Source organism: Camarhynchus parvulus, chromosome 4, assembly GCF_901933205.1.
Source record: "Camarhynchus parvulus chromosome 4, STF_HiC, whole genome shotgun sequence".
In the NCBI taxonomy this organism is placed as follows: Eukaryota; Metazoa; Chordata; class Aves; order Passeriformes; family Thraupidae; genus Camarhynchus; species Camarhynchus parvulus.
Genome location: NC_044574.1, coordinates 63,682,038 through 63,700,119, shown reverse-complemented (window position 1 = coordinate 63,700,119; position 18,082 = coordinate 63,682,038). Strand labels below are relative to the sequence as shown.

At 48.2% G+C, this 18,082-nt stretch overlaps 1 protein-coding gene and 1 long non-coding RNA gene across 6 annotated transcripts in view; both read left to right on the top strand.

The window, feature by feature from the left end:
* The window catches only part of SEC24D (SEC24 homolog D, COPII coat complex component), a 49,657-nt gene extending 44,234 nt beyond the window's left edge, over positions 1-5,423 (top strand). For 4 of the 5 annotated variants that reach the window (XM_030948420.1, XM_030948421.1, XM_030948422.1 and 1 more), the window contains exons 17-23: positions 256-401; positions 946-1,084; positions 1,495-1,613; positions 2,276-2,455; positions 2,588-2,779; positions 3,246-3,335; positions 3,736-3,876. In XM_030948420.1, the coding sequence (XP_030804280.1) occupies positions 256-401; positions 946-1,084; positions 1,495-1,613; positions 2,276-2,455; positions 2,588-2,779; positions 3,246-3,335; positions 3,736-3,876 (1,007 nt within the window). Of the gene's footprint in view, positions 1-255; positions 402-945; positions 1,085-1,494; positions 1,614-2,275; positions 2,456-2,587; positions 2,780-3,245; positions 3,336-3,735 lie in introns of all 5 variants that reach the window. The other variant, XM_030948419.1, reaches the window with a different exon arrangement.
* An 857-nt stretch (positions 5,424-6,280) lies between these two features.
* LOC115903747 lies at positions 6,281-14,252 on the top strand. Its single transcript, XR_004060725.1, has 3 exons — positions 6,281-8,118; positions 9,616-9,760; positions 14,089-14,252. It is a non-coding gene; the product is annotated as an uncharacterized LOC115903747 (long non-coding RNA).
* Positions 14,253-18,082: the final 3,830 nt, after the last annotated feature.

Sequence of the window (18,082 nt, the reverse complement as noted above, 5' to 3'; positions counted from 1 at the left end):
TCATTCATTCTTAGCTCAAATGTAAGTATTAGAGAAAGGGACACACCCAGAGGCCAAGCCAGCAGGGCAGAAGCTCTGGGTGTCCAAGTCACAGCTTTTCCCTTTTTCCAGCTCTCACAAATGCCATCAGCAAGGACAGTTGTTGGGACTCCTGAGGCTGTAAAGCCCTGAAGGGAAAGGGCTCCTGCTTCAGTAAGTGATGTCAATTTAATTTGCCATTTTTAAATGAAATGCTCTGTTTTAATCTGGCTGCAGGCTTCAGGGCTACAGACTTCTTTGGGGCCATTTACATGAACAACACCACGGATGTGGAGATGGCAGCGGTTGACTGTGACAAAGCAGTGACAGTGGAGTTCAAACATGATGACAAACTGAATGAAGACACTGGGGCGTTAATTCAGGTAAAAAACCTTAGTTCTTGTCTGCCATAAAATGGTAAGCAAGACATTCTGCAGCCAGAGGGATGGTGTAGGAGTGATGGGAGCAAGGCACAACTTGCACAGACTCTTGGGCCATAACACCACTAGTAAAAAGTGTGTTCCCCTACACCTGTGCTGCATGTTCTATTCAGGAGTACCCAAATCCTTTCTAAACACTCACTGAGACCTCATCAGCTGCTCATTTTTTCCATTTCACTGTAATGAAGTTTATGTGGAGATAGAGACTCATTGCTACTTATCTGGCAATTGTTAGTGCTGTGGCATTCCTTGTGACCTCTCTATTCAAGAGAAGCTCTATTGCTAAACTTCACTTCCCCTTCTAGGTACTGTAGGATTTCTAATAATTTTAATATGAATAACTTATTCTGTAATGTCTGATAGATGTCCCTAAGAACCACCAGTGCTGCCAGCAGCGCTGCCAGGCTGCCCTGGCTGCAGAAGTTGTCATCTGCCTTGTGTGCCCAGAGAAGGTGGCCCATGGTGACACTTTGTGCCTCTGTTGCAGTGCGCTGTCCTGTACACTTCAATGAGCGGGCAGAGGCGAATCCGCATACACAACCTTGGTTTGAATTGCAGCTCCCAGTTAGCTGATGTCTACAGGACTTGTGAGACTGATGCACTTATCAACTTCTTTGCTAAGTCAGGTACAGCAACAGAGCAGTTTTTTCCTTTTTTACTTTGGCATGGATGAAGGGGAAGGAAAGGGGGCTGAAGTGATTACCTAGTGGGAAATAATTTTTTATAATTTGCTGCTCCATGCCTGAGCAATTCCTGAAGTATTATGAAATGGAAAAGGCAAATAATTACCTATTTTAGACAAACTGCCATGAAGGTAATACTTGTGTATAGGCAATACACAGAACGGGGCAGGTACAGTAAGTGGCAATGGACATCCTACCGCTGTGTTGGGGGTTTGGTGGGGTTTTTGGATGTCTGTAGAAGAGACTGAAAAGCAGCCTCAGCATTCAGGTCTGTAAAATCAGAAACTAGCAGCAGACAAAGGTACTTTGAGAAAGTGTCTTTTTTAACACACACTTTTGTTCTGTGCTTGTAGCTTTTAAAGCCATTCTGAGCCAGCCCCTGAAGACAGTCAGGGACATCCTGATGAGCCAGACTGCTCACATGCTGGCCTGCTACAAGAAGAACTGTGCCAGCCCAGCAGCTGTCAGCCAGGTAAAACCTGCATCCAGTCCTACCCACCCAGGCTTTGCCACAAGTGCACAACCACCCCACAACATCAGCCGAGCCAGAAAGCAAAATTTCAGGACAGACTTGTCGTTTTCTTTCAAACAGAATTAGTGACAGGTGGGATTCATTGGTGGCACTTAGAGCACACAGAAACTGTTGTTCTGGAACAAAAGGAAATGCCACTGATTAAACTGATGCCTGTACTCACACAAAGGAGCTCAGCTAGCCTTTTTCTTCCTGCTGGAAGTATGCACTGACTCACAAAGCTTTGATTTTTAGTTCTTATGTTGTTATGGATGGTTGTAGTATTCTAATTTTTGACTAAGCAGAGTGACTGATTTGTTTCTATTTAATTTATTCAGTCACATTTTAGTGATTCAACTCAAAGAAAGACTCAGGCTTTTCCATCCCAGAGGTGCTGTCAGTAACCACAAGCCTGGGCAGTGAACTGTTCATTGTTGGTGAGGACCAAATATGTCAGAAACCAGAGCCATTTAGTGTGGACCACTATTTCTCTTCTTAATTCTCCAGAGAGTGCCCCAAAAATTAACAGTGTTCCAGGAAGATGACAGCAGCCAAGACAGCAACTACAGCTTATAGAGCAAATAATTTCTGTTGGATTCTTTCTAAATGTGTTGTTTTCTCAGCTGATCCTGCCAGACACGATGAAGGTGCTGCCCGTGTACATGAACTGCCTGCTGAAGAGCTGTGTGCTGGCTGGCAGGCCTGAAATCCCCACCGATGAGAGGGCCTTCCACCGCCAGCTGGTCATGGCCATGGGGGTGGCTGACACACAGCTCTACTTCTACCCCTTGCTGCTGCCAATTGTGAGTCAGTGGTCATTCTTTCACTTTAATTTCTAACCCCTCTGACCTGAAAGGAATCACTAAGATTTACCAAGCCTTTCAGTAGTTACTTTTCAAGTCAGTTCCACAGCTCTTGTGTCTCTTGCCCCACAGCACAGCCTGGATCTGAAGAGTGACGCGGTGCCAGCTGCCGTGCGCTGCTCCGAGGAGCGCCTCTCCGAGGGAGGGGCCTTTCTGCTGGCCAATGGGCTGAGCATGTTCCTGTGGCTGGGAGCCAGCGTGTCCCCAGAGCTCATCCAGGGCCTTTTCAACGTGCCATCCTTCGCACACATCAGCACCGAGACCGTGAGTAGATGCACGCTAAGAATTGAGGATTTAGCAAGACCAGATCAGAGAAACAAGTGAAGTCTTTTCTCATCCATCAGCCTTAAAAGCAAGAACAGGTGACCAGCAGAAGGCGTTTAGACACCAGAACTGCTTTAACTTACATAAAACTTGACACTTTGACACTCACAACACTAAGAGGACAGAAGCTTTCACAACTTCTTTAATCTTCTTAAAGTCCTTTCAACTGTGTATTACTAGAATTAGAACAAAACACTTTGCAATGGTTAAATTTTCCTGGTGATGCATTTTCATGTAGTGATTATTTTAAACTGGAACATGAGTCCTCAAGATGACACCTTCTAGTGAAAGACATGGATTTTCCTGGTTTAGTATGAAATCCACAGTACCTTAGCATGTAACTATCAGCAGCTAGTCTTGGTTAAAGATGTGACTGGACTATAACAACTTGCTTTCCTTCTGACAGACATCCCTGCCTAAGCTGGACAATCCATTTTCTAAGAAACTGAAGCATATCCTGGAGCAAATCCAGAGCCAAAAGCCCTACACTATGAAGGTAACTGCTTTTTGCCTCAACTCCTTCTTCGTACTTGTTCAAAGGAGCGTTCCAGGCTTTGCCAAAACTTACCAGTGGCTGTAAAAGGTTTTTTCGGTATCGGGAGTCTTCCTGCATGTAGATGAGTTCCAGCATGATTTGTAGGCACAGGCATCTCAAATGTGCTTTATTCCAAATCAAGACTGATTTTCAAAGGTATTCAGGTTTAAAGGATAACCATTTTATTCTGCACTCTTCAATTCCCTTAGTCTCTCCAGCTTCTGCCATGTGGAGATTTATTAGTTTTGGGGGTTTTCCCCACCTCAAGAGCATCCACTATGTCTCTTACCTAGGAAAACTCTGCTGCCATCTAGTCTGACTACATCCTAAAATTATCTGTCTGTATCTTTTATCTCTCCAGCTGATGATAGTGAAGCAGCGGGAGCAGCCAGAGATGCTTTTCCGCCAGTTCCTAGTAGAAGACAAGAATATTTATGGAGGAGCCTCGTATGTGGATTTCCTCGTGTGCATTCACAAAGAGATCAGCCAGCTGCTCAGTTAAGGCAACTCAAGTAAAATGTTCAGTTCCTTTTTGCCTTTGCAGGAGGGACAGTTTTTGGTGCCTGAAGGCTGGCCCACAGCTCCACCAGACCCAGGCCTTCTGCTGTGCTTTACTGACCCTTTTCTGTGCTCTTTTTGTACAGCTTCATTTGATCCCACCTCTCCCTGAGTATTCTGCTTACTTCTTAAGCTGTAGAATAGGAGGTTCTGCACTCAGGTATTAATCTTCTGGGAGTAGTGACTCTCTACATGAATTGCCAGATTTCAGACTACCAGTGCTTAAGAGCATATATGGTATACCTTTCTTAAAAGACAATTCAGAAAACTCTCTATTATTCCTTTTGCTAGTCATAAGTTGTACCAGAGCTGGGAAAGATAATCAGAATCTGTACAGAGGATTAAAAAAAACCAAAACACTTATTTTTCTAAGTGAGGACATGGAGTTTAATCAGATTTGAAATAAACATGTAGTTCAGTTTGAAGGATTTCAAAGTCCTTCCTGTGAAGCAAATCTCTGTAAAGTAAATCCCTTTTTCCTTGGAAGGGACAAGTGTTACTGTATACAGAAGTAGAGCTCTAGGGACCCTTCCACAGCCAGGGTTATCCAGGAGACAGAAATGCCTCAGTTGTGTAACTGGACTTGAGTATGTGTAACAACAACAGGGATCACAGGAAGAACAGTAATCAAACAATCCTTTTGCTGCCTTTGGCAGAGGATGTCACACTATTATGGTACAATTCTGCCCACTTGGGGGCAGCAATTAGCTTAGCTTACTACTTAATTACATTTTCAAAATTGCACAGGTTAGGCTTTATTTAGTATATTTGCTAACTGGAATATTCCCAACACAACTCAGAAAAACCTGTCCCTCAAAATTTCTGTGGCAGATCAGCTGTGAGACAGTTGACACATTAACCAAAGGTTATTTGTGGTGCTATAAAACCTCTTATTTAATACCAATTCTATTACAGTGACCTCCTCTCCCATGACTGATTTAATCAATGGTCACTGCTTTGAAAAACTAGCCTTTGCTAATACCAGTATTGAAGGTAGTATTTGGAAAGCCAGAGCCTTTGGAATGGCTGTTTACCTCAGATCCCTCATCAGTCTTTCTGTCTCTTTAGGACCAATGCCTCTGAATGCGAGATTTGAACTTTGCCAAGCTTGAAAAGCTATTATTAAATAAATTAGTGTTTCAAAGAAAGCCAAAAAACACTCAAAAGCAAGGCTAAGCCTCAGTAAAGAAAAAAGTGCCTTTAAACATGTTGGTATTGCTACTTATATTAATTATTTAATATCCACAATAAGCAGTGAAAATGCATAGTTTTTTGGTTCAACCGTTTATCTATACAGTCATTCTTGTCATTGACCAAGAGCTCTTGAAATAAGTGGCTGTATTACAAAAGGGTCCTCAGCCTGAATTCAGCTGCCAAGACAAGCACTTTTTAGCTGTAGACATTACCGTGTAAAAAGTATTCATTGCCATTTCATTTGTAAAATGACACCAGCAACATTTGTGTAAAGAAATAAGCAATTATTAAATATAATCTGTGTGTGTGTTTGTTCTTTCATACATCCCAAGTTCTCCAAGGTTTTATGGCCATGGCATCCAGCAGTGAGTTCAGTGTAGGTCACCTTGTCCTACTGTGACTCTCAAGACAGGCAGCTTACATGGCCTCAAGCATTTTCAGTGTGTTTCTGCTGCTGTCACCACCCATGGCTATGGTGAGAAGACACAATCCAAGTGAAGGAAAGTGTCTCAAAGAGGGGCTGTTCAGAGCCAAGCTCAGGTAAGCCAAAGCTGTTGCTACTGGCAGAGCTACTGCAGCAGAGCTCTGGCCTGCCTGGGCAGTGGTACCTGCAGCAAGGCATCACGGTGGAGAAAACAGCACATGGTGACAGCAGTCATGGCAGTGACAAGCATCACACAGACATACTACAAGTGCAGTGCTTGGCTTCATCATAAACTGGAGTATTTAACTCAGTTTTACACAAATTAGGCCTTTTTTTTCTCCTTTTTCATTGCTGCAGTAATTATACTCAAAATTACTTTGTGTTTCACAGAACTTGCCCACTGCTTTCTTTTCAGCCCATGAAAATGACCCTGTTATGAAAAGGATTAGTGCATCTCTCTTCCACATTAACATTGAGCCCATCACACAGTTGCCATTTCTGTTAAAGCAATAAAGTTGCCACCAATTTCAGTAATTTTGCAAGGAGAAAAGACCTTTTCTGCTATATACAGAAAGAGTGGGTTCATTTATCTGTCGTTTTCAGATTACTCAGTGTATCTTTATAAAGCCACAGGATTCAGAGATCTTTTCAGTGCAGTGGGCTTGAAATGTTCATGTGTCCTTTTTTAGAGTGCTCTCAGGATATTAAAATCTATAGCAGGGCATAGAAAACTAGCTGAATATTCTAAAATTCATTCCATTATTTACTGCCAGTTAACTTCCATGATCATCTCAAAACTGCTCATTCAGGTTTGGAGCCTGAATTCCACTCCTCTGAACAAAGCATTCAGCACCTATGAACATGCACAAAGAACTTGTGCTGGGGAAGAACCTCAACCCCCTGAGAGCATTGACTGCCAACCTGCACAGCACACCAGCATTCCAGCCAGCTTCTTACAACCAACACTGTCAGAGAGTGCACAGAATTCTCCAGCTGATGGGTGATTTACACACAATATACGTGACCAGGGTCTTAAATTCCCTCTGAAGCCAGATGCTGACACATCCTGAGTACCTTGTCAGTGCAGGTGTTGAATCCTTCACTGAATTCACTGGGTGTAAAATAATCCAAGGACTCTAAGCCTACTCCAGAATGGAAAGACATGACAAGGTCTAGACAAGCTGCCCTGTCAGACTGAAGGCATTACGCATTTAATAAAAGCAGAAAGGAAGAAACTCATCAGGCTTTTTATCTTCCAGGACAGCGTGCTCAGATTAAGCCTTCATTTACTTGTGGCAAATGAAATACTCATCAGCTCAGTGATTCTGAACCTTATCCTCCCCTTGCTCTGAAAGTGTTACAAGTGAGAAATTAACGGACAACTGCTAATGGAATTAAAAGTTTTTTTATCTCTATTCACCGTTTCTATATGGTCCAAATCCCAGTGACTGAGAAAATAACCTGATGTTTTTACAGTCTAATGGGGCGTGTGGTCAGTCGCTCATTAACAATATGGATATCTCAAGTTGCTGGCAAAATTTGCCTATCCAGACAGTTCTAATCTAACTTAAACTCATTTCAGGGGCAAAAAAAGAGCTGGTTCTGCTGTTTCAGGGCTTGGGAGGCTCTGAGGCCTGATGGGCGTCACTAAGGGCAGTAGGTGTAGAGGTGGCTCTGTGACACGGCTCAGAATCTCGTGTTTTTCATCTAAAACTTGATATTCTTGATGGAGGAATTTTCCAAGGAACCATCATATTTCAGTGCTGATTGCTGAAAGCTTGGATTCTGAGGTGGTTGGAGTTGGTGTGGCTGGAAAGAGCCGAACCCTGGGGCCGGGAAGAGCCGAACCCTGGGGCCGGGTCGGAGCCGCCTCAGCCCGGGAAGAGCCGAACCCTTCGGCCGGGTCGGAGCCGCCTCAGCCTCGAGGGCACAAGCCCCTCCCGGTGTCCGTGTGAAAACGGGATCGAGGTGTGGGAGCTGCCGTCCCTGGCAGCTCTGCTCCCGGGCTGCCTCCCTGGAACCTCATTGCTGTGGATGTGGGGGATCCCAGGATCCTGTGGAAACCCTGGCTGCCCTTCAAACCGCCCCGAGCCCGTCCGGCCCTGCCTCGGGATCGCCGCCATTACCGCAGCCCCGTCAGCTGCGGTCAATGTTAGAGCCCCGCTCCAGAGGGGAGATTTCCTCGTGAAGTGTGGAGAAAAAATATACATAATTGAGTTTATAGCTCGAAAAGTGGTAAAACAGCCCTTGAAGAAGTCATTAGATGTGAATGGACTCAATGATTTCTGCCTGAATCATCAGCAAGCTTTAAAGACGCACAATGTGTGCGTGAGGGAAAGGCAGGAGCCCCGGCCGAGGAGTGTTCCTGAAATCCCACTGACTTTGTCGTTTTTGTAATTTTATTTGTATTTGTCACTAAAACGTGACTGGAAAACTGACACAAATGCATTGGATTTCACACCGCTTCACAAGCGGTGAAGGTGCAAAGGACAATGATATCCCACACCAGCGTTCCTCATCCACCGCCTCTGCCTTCTGCTGAAGCCGGGACTGTGACACCGTGACCGGGTATGTGCTGCGTTTTTTAAAGATACTTTGTTTTTATGTCTGTTAACTATAGATGGGCAAGAAAGAAAGCAATTCTGAAAATGCACAAACTTCAAAATTTTGTTGGAATTTTTCTGGTCTGTAATAATACTGATGGGTTTGTGTGATCTATATGATAATTATTTTGCAGTAGGAGAAAAGCTGTTATGAAAGTGTTTCAATATTATGTCTCCATTTGGTGTGGGAGGGTTTGAGGGGGGCTGAGGGCGATGGTAACTTGCAGCCTTCAGGTGCTCTCAGCAACTTTTCCTATAAGTACAAGGTTTTTGTCTAATTCATGGAATGTGAACTTCAGGTAGCTAGAAAATATCTCAGGCTTTAATTGCCAAATTGTCTCCCAACCCTAAATCTCCAACAAACAGCCAATGTAAATACAATTTAAACAAGGCTGACTAAGAAACAACGTTCCCCTTTCAAAAAGATCAAGAGATCTTTTTTCTTCCCTTAGAATTGATGTTAATGTTTAAACCAAGTGTTTCCATATAGCATTTGTACTTTGAGAAGGGAAGATTTAAAATTAAGCTTCATTGTGTGAATTCTTGCTCTGCCCTTAGTATGTCACTGTTTTGCGCACAGTGGTCCCTGCTGAGAGCCAGTGGTTGGGAGCCACCATCTCTCCTGGCAAGGCTGAGAGTCACAGGCTGGAAAAACATGGAATCATTATGGAAATGATTGGTATTCAGGGGTTGTTCTGAGAACACGATAAGAAGGTAGAAAAAAGGAGAGGTCATTTTTCCCTAAAGAACTGATATTTGTAGAGTGAAATCTTACCCTTTGGGATTTAAGGTTATATACAGTGGGTGTATATGGTGTGTTAGCACTAGTGCCAGCTAATAGTTGGCAAAAAGAGGTGACCACAGGTAAGTAGTTGTATTTAAAATTAACTGGAAACCTGTCAAAGAATCCAACTATGAGGGAGGACTTGGGAAAGGAGGAAGGCACCTGATTTGTGACTCTGCACATCATTAAGGTAAGAAATTCAATGTTTTTATGTCCTCAGGAACAGCTTTGTGGGCTTTTAAATGCAGTGGAAAGGAAAATAACTAGCAAAAATATTTGTTTTTATTTTCTTTTGCTGCTGCATTTCTTGACATTGTGTTACCTATCTTTACAAATGATATATTTAGAGGCATTCAGCTAAGTGATGCTTTTCTGTTTGTCTGTAAAACTGTGAAAAATGTGAGGTAGCAGAGCTGGGATATCTCAGTTACAGAATTCCAGTTTCACTTGTTGGTACAGAACTTTGTGGCATTTCCTTAAAATGAGGGCAAAGGAGAAGCTGGGGCCGTAGTTGCGGGTGTTGTCACAGAGCCCCCAGTGGGTCTGGGGCTCCCCACGGGGGCTGTGCAGCCACACCCCGGTGGATGTTCCCTGTGCCTCTCCATGGGATGTGCGGCTGGGAGAGCGCGGTCCCGCCGCTGCCAGGTGCCCATTTCGGATTCTGTGTCTGTGGTAAAGGTTTCCTGCTGCTCCACACCTTATCCTGAGCCGTTCCCAGCCCTTCCCTGGAATCGCCGCCTCTCAGAGCCGTCAGTGGAGCTGCGTTTGGAGCCTCTCCGCGGGCCGGCTGTGCTGAGCTGGGCTGCGCTGGAAAACCCCCGTGGTGAGAAGGGTTTGAGCTGTTGGAATGGTTTAGGCAGAGCTGGGGTGGGAGCAGTTCCTGAGCCATGGCTGGACAGCTCTCAGTCAAATAATCCTTTTTGTCTGTGCTGGGGCACGGACTGGGGCACTCTCCCTCCTGACTGGGACAGGAGCTGTGGAGGGTGAGGTGGCATTGAACATGGGAAGGAAATGAAGTGCTCCTGCCACATGGGAGACTTTCACACAGGCTGAGAGATAAATATAAACCAAAACCTAATTAAGTAGGTGCAGGCACTTGGAAGCATTTTCATGTTTACTTAGACTCATGCCTAGTTGCCATAAATTTCTCTCAAGGGAGTAAATTATTGGAAGAAATCCCTTCTCAAATACTGTTTTCAGTTAGGTAAAGCGGCAGATAAAAAAAAAAAAAGTAAATTCTCATGTAAGGGATCATCCTGTTTTTTTCCAACAGGAAAATTGTTTTGTAACAGGAAAAAAAAACTGGACCAGAACCCCAAGAAAAAGAGGCTACTTTTGACATTTAAAATCAATATTTAAGTGAGGATGTGGCAGGGCATGGCATGCCTCTGGAGGTGGCACAGTAAACTTTGTGCATCTGCTTCTCTCCTCCCAAAGAGAAGCCTTGGGGTTAGACCTTGGTATGTGCTCAGTAAATGTCCTTTTCCATGGCTTGTGGCAGTGAGAAGGAGAAGGGCTCCCAAGCACAACTCAGATCTGGGCAGAGAATTGCCTGAAGTGCTGGGCAGGCTTTAAAATGTGTCCTTGCTGGTGGAAGTTTAGTTTACTGGAACCAGTGAAGTTCTCACCGGATCAGGCTCCATGAGATGTGCTGGAACTGTCATTGCTTATCACTGAAAAATCAACAATTGTATTTAGCAAACAATGTCCCTGTCCAAAGGCTCTACTGCCACCATTTCAGGAACTGTGGGAATTCCAAAACCCTGCTTCTTGCAGCAAGGGATGATCTGTATAATTAGTGAGAATGCTGTTGTGTGCATGAGCAGGTAGGGTTTGTAAAGAGACAAAACTTTTATTAGAGTAAAATACATAGCTGGGAAAAGCACAGTCCTGTTTGGATCAGTAATACATTTCCAGCCTGAAACAGAAATAGCAAGCTTTAATCTGAAGATGGTACTTAAATATTTTAATTCAATAACAGGCGAGAGGAAAGGAACTCACATTTTTCCTTTCTGGTAAAACTATTGTAAAATCTTGGTATGTTTATTTTTGTTTGTGCTAGCTTTAAAAAAGCCCAAACATTTTAAATATATATCTTGTTTAATATTCTATGAAATTCTAACAAAAAGCTGTCCTTGGTCAACAAAGGTCAAGGTCAATAAATTTTAATTCATTATAAGGGAATTCAGCAATGTCCTTCAGTATTTCAGTTAATGGCTGAAATCCATTAGCATTATGTGCCTGGATTCCTCTGTGTCCTCTCAGAATACTTCCTCTGCAGCTTAAATACTGAGCACTGTATGTGAAATTTTCCCTAATTAAACCCATCATTGTGGATAGCTGCTGTTCTGGGAGAGGAAAAGTTTCCCTGTAGAAAAGCAAGCAGCCCAATTCTGCACAGAGAACACAGTTCCTCAAAACTCGTCCTGTGCAACGTCAGAGCACAAGCTTTAATGAATGTGGTGAAACCGTGGTTACAGGTGTTCATTCTAAAGAAATGAACATGGAAACAATTGATTTTTGCTGATTCAGTTTATTAGCACACAGTTCCCTGTGCAGCCAAGCCTAAAATAAAGCTGTTTTGGGGCTTTTATCCATCACTTAGTGAGGGTTCTTTGAGTTGCCATTCAGCTCAGCAATGTTCCCAAAATGCCTCAGTTCCAATTTCACTTTGTATTTCCATTCACAAGGCTTCACCCTCCCTCCCCCTGCCCTGTACTCTCTGGAGATCATAAACAACCCACACAAATTCAATTTTATTGCCCAGGTAATGGTGTTATGCAAGGATTCAGATTGTTTAGGTGCATCCCAAGTAAGATACTTGGCAAGTTCTGGAACTCTGAAATTGTAGGGAGATGAAAGGCAGGGCCTTTGCTGCTTCTGTTCCAGACTAAAGCTGAAATTTGGATGGCTTCTGACTTTCCTGACACTTCTCTGGGATTAAATTGGTAAGAGCAGCCCAATTTTAAACACAATTCACTTTGTGGGGTTTTTGTTCATGTGTTTGGGTTTCTTTGTTTTTGTAGGTTTGGTTTGCTTGGGAGTTTTTTGTGTCTTAAATCAAGTCAGGAGCAATGTCTGTGTTACCAGCACTTAACTCCCACTTGTTTGTTTTTAAGAGTTTCTGGTTTTAAGATTTCTGGGCAGAAAAACTCACTGGGAATCCCAAGTTCCTGCTGATGGTCAGGATTTTGTAATGCCAATTTGTAATGTGTTTGTGGATACCACATGTAAGGAACTGGGAATGGTAATGCTGTTTTAATTCATTATTGAGCTCCTTTTGCAGTGACATTCCTGCAGTTATTTGTGAATGATTTGAAATACTTTCATTTCTGAGCTGTGTTTTCTCACTGTCTAAGCAAAATAGATGCCATCCCACCAAAACCTGTTTGGGTCCAGAAATCAAATCAAGAGAGATTATTTGATTCCTAGGAAAGCACAGAACTGGGGCTGGCTTTACTGCACTCAATAACATTCCCCCTGCTGCCTGAAGAGAATGACAGGAAAATTCCACATGAAATGATACCAGTGTTAGAGTATTTTAGAAAATATATTTATTGTGAAAGGAAATAAGTATGTAAATAAGTTGAAGTTACTTAAGTATAGGTAACTTATTTTTCAAGTACTTAAATATTGGAAGGACTGGTAGGAATGACAAGGAAATGAGATTGAGAAAAGCACAGTAAACCAAATTCAAAGAGTATCCCGTCTTAAAAACATGGCAGTTACTGTTCTCAGGTAATTAATTTTGATTAATCCAGGATAAATTGTGATTTTAAGCCACTCGGTGGCATTTTGCTGGAAGGCAATCCTGAACTGGTTGTGTTGCCAAAGGGCAGCTCTGCCGAGGGGCAGCAGCAGGGACATTGCCAGGCTCAGCAAGGGGGCTGAGAAGGTGAGAAGGCCTCGTGTACAGAGATGGGCTAAAGAAAGGAGAGCAGCTCCTCCTTCCCACAGAAATTCCTGTGGACATAAAAGCTGGAAAGTTAGGAAGTATCTTCAACAGTAATAGCCATGAACTTCTCAGAGGAAGGTGCACATGGTTTGGTGCGTTTGAAAGATGTCTGGTGTAACATTCTGGGGGATGAGGCTGGTGGGCTTTTCCTCTTTATTTAAAGCTGTGGCATTTGAGGAATGGCACGGAGGAGGCACTGCCGGGTACTGCCGTGGGTGCCGCTGGTGCGTGTGCCAGGAGCAGAGCGGGAAGGCGTTTCCTCAGCCTGGCGCTGCAGGCAGGGCTGTGCCCGGAGCAGGCGGGGCTGGGGCTGTGCGGGGCGGGCGGGCCCTCAGCAGCACCAACAGGGGCAGCGTTCTCAGCTGCCCCATCTTCTGTGTGAGGGCTTCCCTGGGAAAGACAGAGGGAAAAGCAGCCTGGGCCGATGCATCTTTGGCATTTACAAGTAAATAGACAAGTCCTGCACATCATCCGTGGTGAATGATTAGTACCAGCCTGGCAATCACTGCAGTGATTTCCCCTCCGTTTGCTCCATGGACTCCAGTCCCGGGAAGTCGGACAGGGCTGCATCAGGCACTGAGTTCAGATCCCAGAACTGCTCCTGAGAGGGGCCAGAGGCCGTTCAGGAGCTGCGGGCACCACACTGGAGCAGCACCTTCCATCCTCTCCTCTGCTCCCTCCCACAGGAGCGCCAGCAGCAGCGCCGGTGTCAGGGCTGGCAGGCAGAGGGGCTGCCATGGTCCGTGATGGGCAGGGAAATGCTGCTTTTCCCTTCCAGGAGAGAACATTTCCCAGGCAGGAGCAGGAATTCTCCCCTGCTCCCCAGGGGCTGTTGGAGGCTGCAGATGCAATGGCCTCGTGCTGTGGCTTGGGCCTGCAGGAATATTCACACTCTGGGCAGGATTACTGCTCAGCGGGGCAGGCTGGGCCCAGTGAGGTGGGGGAGTTTGCAAAGGGGCCCCTCAAACACCAGCACTGCTTGGGCTGCCTGAGCTGCACACATTGCACCTGCACACTGAGGGGACACTGCAGGGAACACCTGCAGCAGCACAGGCATCAGCAGTGCTGAACTGGGCCCCAGAGAGAAATCTGAATGGGATGGGGCATCAGCCAGTGGGGTTTGTTCCTCTTGGAGCACCAGGCCTTGCTTTTCTTCCCTTCAAATTCTCATTTCTTATTGGTCTCCCCATTTTCAGGTTTGTGTTGGACAGTGCCAGCCTGTTTGTGCAGCACCTCATCCTGTACGTCATCCTCCTCTGGGCTCCTGCTCTCTGTCACCCCGACATCTGCACTGCTGCCCACCTCTGCCACCCCAACATCTGCACTGCTCCCCACCTCTGCCACCCCAACATCTGCACTGCTGCCCAGCTCTGCCACCCCAACATCTGCACTGCTCCCCACCTCTGCCACCCCAACCTCTGCACTGCTCCCCAGCTCCCCAGCCCCTCAGTGCCCCAGGCCCGGGGAGGGCAGTGGGTTATGGGATCCCCAGGGATCCCCCAAGGAGCCCCTGTGGAATGGCTGCTCCCAGCAGCAGGGCCCGACATCGCAGCGTGCTCCCAGTGCCCAGCAGGGAGGTTTGCCTGCAGGAGCTGTCAGGCAGAATTTCCTGGGTTTGTCACAGCTCTGATTTCTCCATCCCCCAGAGTGGCCTTGCTAAGAGGAAGCATTGATTGCTGCCAGCCAGCACACACATGGGAATGGGATTCACTCCAGCCCAGTAAACTGCCTCCTTTCTCCTCTTATTGGAGTCCCAGCTGTAGAAAGAACGAAGCAGTGGGGTGAAATCATTGTTTGAAATTACCGAGAATGAATCTCAATCACAGCCTCAGAACTGAGCCACGACCATTGCGTTTGCCTTCTCCTGAATGCGCTGCAGTCACTGCTGTGCCCCAGAGCAGGGATTTGTGTGCCAGCCTTAGCAGGCTGAAGTGTTGGAGATCTCTCAGTGGGCAGGAAATGGGGCTGCCTTGGCTGCACCTGCTCCTGATCCAATATCCATGGGGGACTTTGCAGTGACCGCGTGCGTCAGTCCCGGTCCTTAGGACAGGCTCCCGGCTCTGCCCTGGGAGTGATCCGGGAGCTCTGGGACACCAAAGGTTTGGAGCAGCCCCCTGACCCTTGGCAATGTGTGCAGGGGTGTAGGCTTCCCTGGGCCAGGGGAGGGAATCCCTGCTTGTTCACAGGCGGGAATTGCCGGGCTGGAGCAGTTAGGAGGCGTGGCCGATGGAAAGGGACGCGAGCTAAAGGCGAAGAGCTCAGGTGAAAGCAGCAGCTGCCAAGGGAGCTGAGCCAGAGGCAGCCCGGGCAGGGCAGAGGATGGGAATCCTGGAAGGTGAACGTGCCGAGACTGGCAAAGGGCAGAAAGCAAAAGTCCAAGCAAGCAAAAGACAACATAAACCGTGGAGATAAAAAGACTCTTTAATTTGCCTTTTGTTAATGAAATAAATACAGCTGGAACAACATATATAAAAGCAGTTGGAAGGATCATACCGACAGGTGGGGTTTTGCTCACTTCTGCTTTGTTTGATTCCACTACAAAAGATCAAGACTTACCAGGAAGATGGAAATTAACACATAGGTTGATCCAAGAGCAGTGAAAAGTGGGAATGAGACACTTTTAGCCCCATCAATGGCTCTTCCCTTGTGCGCTAAGAGAGAGCCTCAGCAGCGCTTCCTGCTCTGGTGACATTTTACAACAATGTGTATTTTCTACAGGGGAAGACTTGAAAAAGAGCAGCTCCACGTTCAGATCATGTTGAGAGCTGCTCATGAGTTTCACAGCTGCAGCTCCCCAGAAGCTGAACTGTTTATTGCAGGAAGAATGAGAGGCAATTTGTTTTGCCATTATCAGTGTGGTAACAATGTGTGCCATGCAAATGTCACGAGCAGAGATGGCAGCAGGCTTTGGTCTGAGAAGCGGAACAGGTTGGATTTAGGGCATCCTAATGAGATTAGAGTGAGACAAAATCTCAACTCATAGGAGCAGAGGAGCACGTGGATCCATCCAGGGATTTCTGTAATGGAAAGCTAAATATGCAAAGATCTGGCATCAGGTTTAATTTATGGCTGTCATCTTTCTGCTTTTGAAATCTAGTCAGTGGCATGGTATTGGCCAGAGTTTGAAAAAGAAAATGGCATCGGGTGTTATTAATCTCACCTACGTGTAATTGCATAAAGAAGGAAAGGAGAACAGCGTTCTTTATCTTTGTTTTGAAGCCTGCAGACATTGTGGCTGTTTTGCATAATGCACGTTGGTATCGGTCGGTGTGCGATAGTCTGTAAAATGAATATTAAAGCTTCTGGCCATCCCTTAATGCCGCTCAAGGAACACAGAGCGAGTTCTCCCCTCGGGAGCAGCCCTGTCGGCCGGCAGTGCCGGGCTCCTCCCGGGCGCTCCCATCCGCCTCCTCCTCCTGGCGGAGCCCGAGCAGAGACCCCGCGTCCCCGAGTCCCCGTGCGGGATGCGAGTCCCGGGCTCGGGCACGTCCCTCTGCTCCTGCTCAGTGCAAGGGGCTCAGTGCCGGCTGCTGCCGAGCCCCGGCCGCTGGGGCTCCGGTTCCTCTTCCGAAGCTCACGCTGTCCCTGAGAGAGGCAGGGCAGCTGCCATCGCACGGGAGCGCGGCCATGCTTGGGGAGCTGCTCCTTCCCGGCAGCGGCAGGTGGGAGCTCCCTCAGCCTGAGCTCAGGACCCGGCGCGGAGCGCCCGGATCGTCACCCGCTGCTGCCCGCTCCGGCCGGGGCACCGGGCCCCCCTTGGGTTCCCCCGGGCCGAGCGGATCCGTGGCTGTTCCCCGCGCCGCGGGAGCGCCTGGAGCCACGAGCGGCATCGCTCAGTGAGCCGGAGGCGGCACAACAAACCCGGGCTGGGGATAACAGGGTATCACATTGCTGGGATCACACGGTATTGCAGATAGGCTGCATTTTATGGCATCCTTTCAGGGCAGGCTTCCTACCTTCTTATGCCACGTGTGGTTTTTTGCTAGTCTGAAGCAGTTCTCACAACAGAATCGAATGTGTGAGAGGTCCATTCCCTGTCACCATCCGTGGGGATGTCCGCAGTTAATTCCACGACTCTGTGAACTGAGACTAATAAATTGGGCATTTTTCTGGTCTCGGAATCGGAGTCTTAAGTCCTGTGGGTGTGGTTTGTTTTGTTTTGGGGTTTTTTTGTGGTTGGGTTTTTTTTTTTGTGGTGGTGAAGGTGAGGAGGGCTCAGGGACAAAGTCCTCCGCTGCTGGCACTTGGACCCAGTCCCATCTGGCGAGGCCCAGGGCTGTGAAGCAGGGACTTGAGCCCTGTGTTTCGGGAGTGCAGAACGAGGCTCGCCCAGGCCTTGAGCACAGAGGCCAAGTCCTGCATTTTGGGGCCCGGGGACAGAGCCCACAGGCCGGGCCGCCTCCCGAGCACACGGTGCCGCTCGGAGCCCCCGCGCCGGGCCCGCTCCTGGCCGCGGTTCCGCGTCTGCACCGGGGAACGGCCGCCGCTGTCCCGCCCCGGTTCCCCGCCGCTCCTCCGGGGCGGGAGCGGCGGTGTCAGACTCGGCCCCAAGTCCCGCCCGGAGCGGCTCCTCCCGCCCCATACCGATCCCGGTCCCGATGCCGACGGGGAGAGGCGGCACCGCCCGGGAGCCCCGGCAGACCCAGGCAGCGCTCGGCCCCCGCACCCCGGGCCACGGTCACGGCCCCGCCGCAGCGCTCCGGGCTCCGAGCGGTCCCCGGCGGGAGCAGCCGTCGGGCGGGGCTCGCACAGCGCCGAGCGAGGCTCCCGAGCGATGGCCCCGGGACCGGGGGGGACAGGGGGGCGGGGCCGGCACAGGTGCGAGGGGCGGGGCCACGGAGCGCGGGCACGGGGCGCTGCGGCGGTGCCACCGCCACCGTGGCCGGGGTGGGGGGCAGAGCGCCGCTGGGGCGTGCCGGGCGGGGCCGCCTCTCGCCCGTCGGGCGGATCGAAGCGGCACCGGGCCCGGGATCGGTTTCGGGCCCGGGATGGCCGCGGGCACGGGGCGCTGCCGGGTGCGGGATCGCGGCCGTTCCCAGGTGCGGGCGCGGAGCCTGCACAGGTGTGAGGGGCGGGGCCGCGGACGATGGCCACGCCTCCATTCCGGGCGCGGGGGGGCGGACGGCACAGGGGCCGGTGACAGGGGCGGGGCCTGGCGGGGCAAGGGGCGTGGTCTAAAAGACAAGCAGG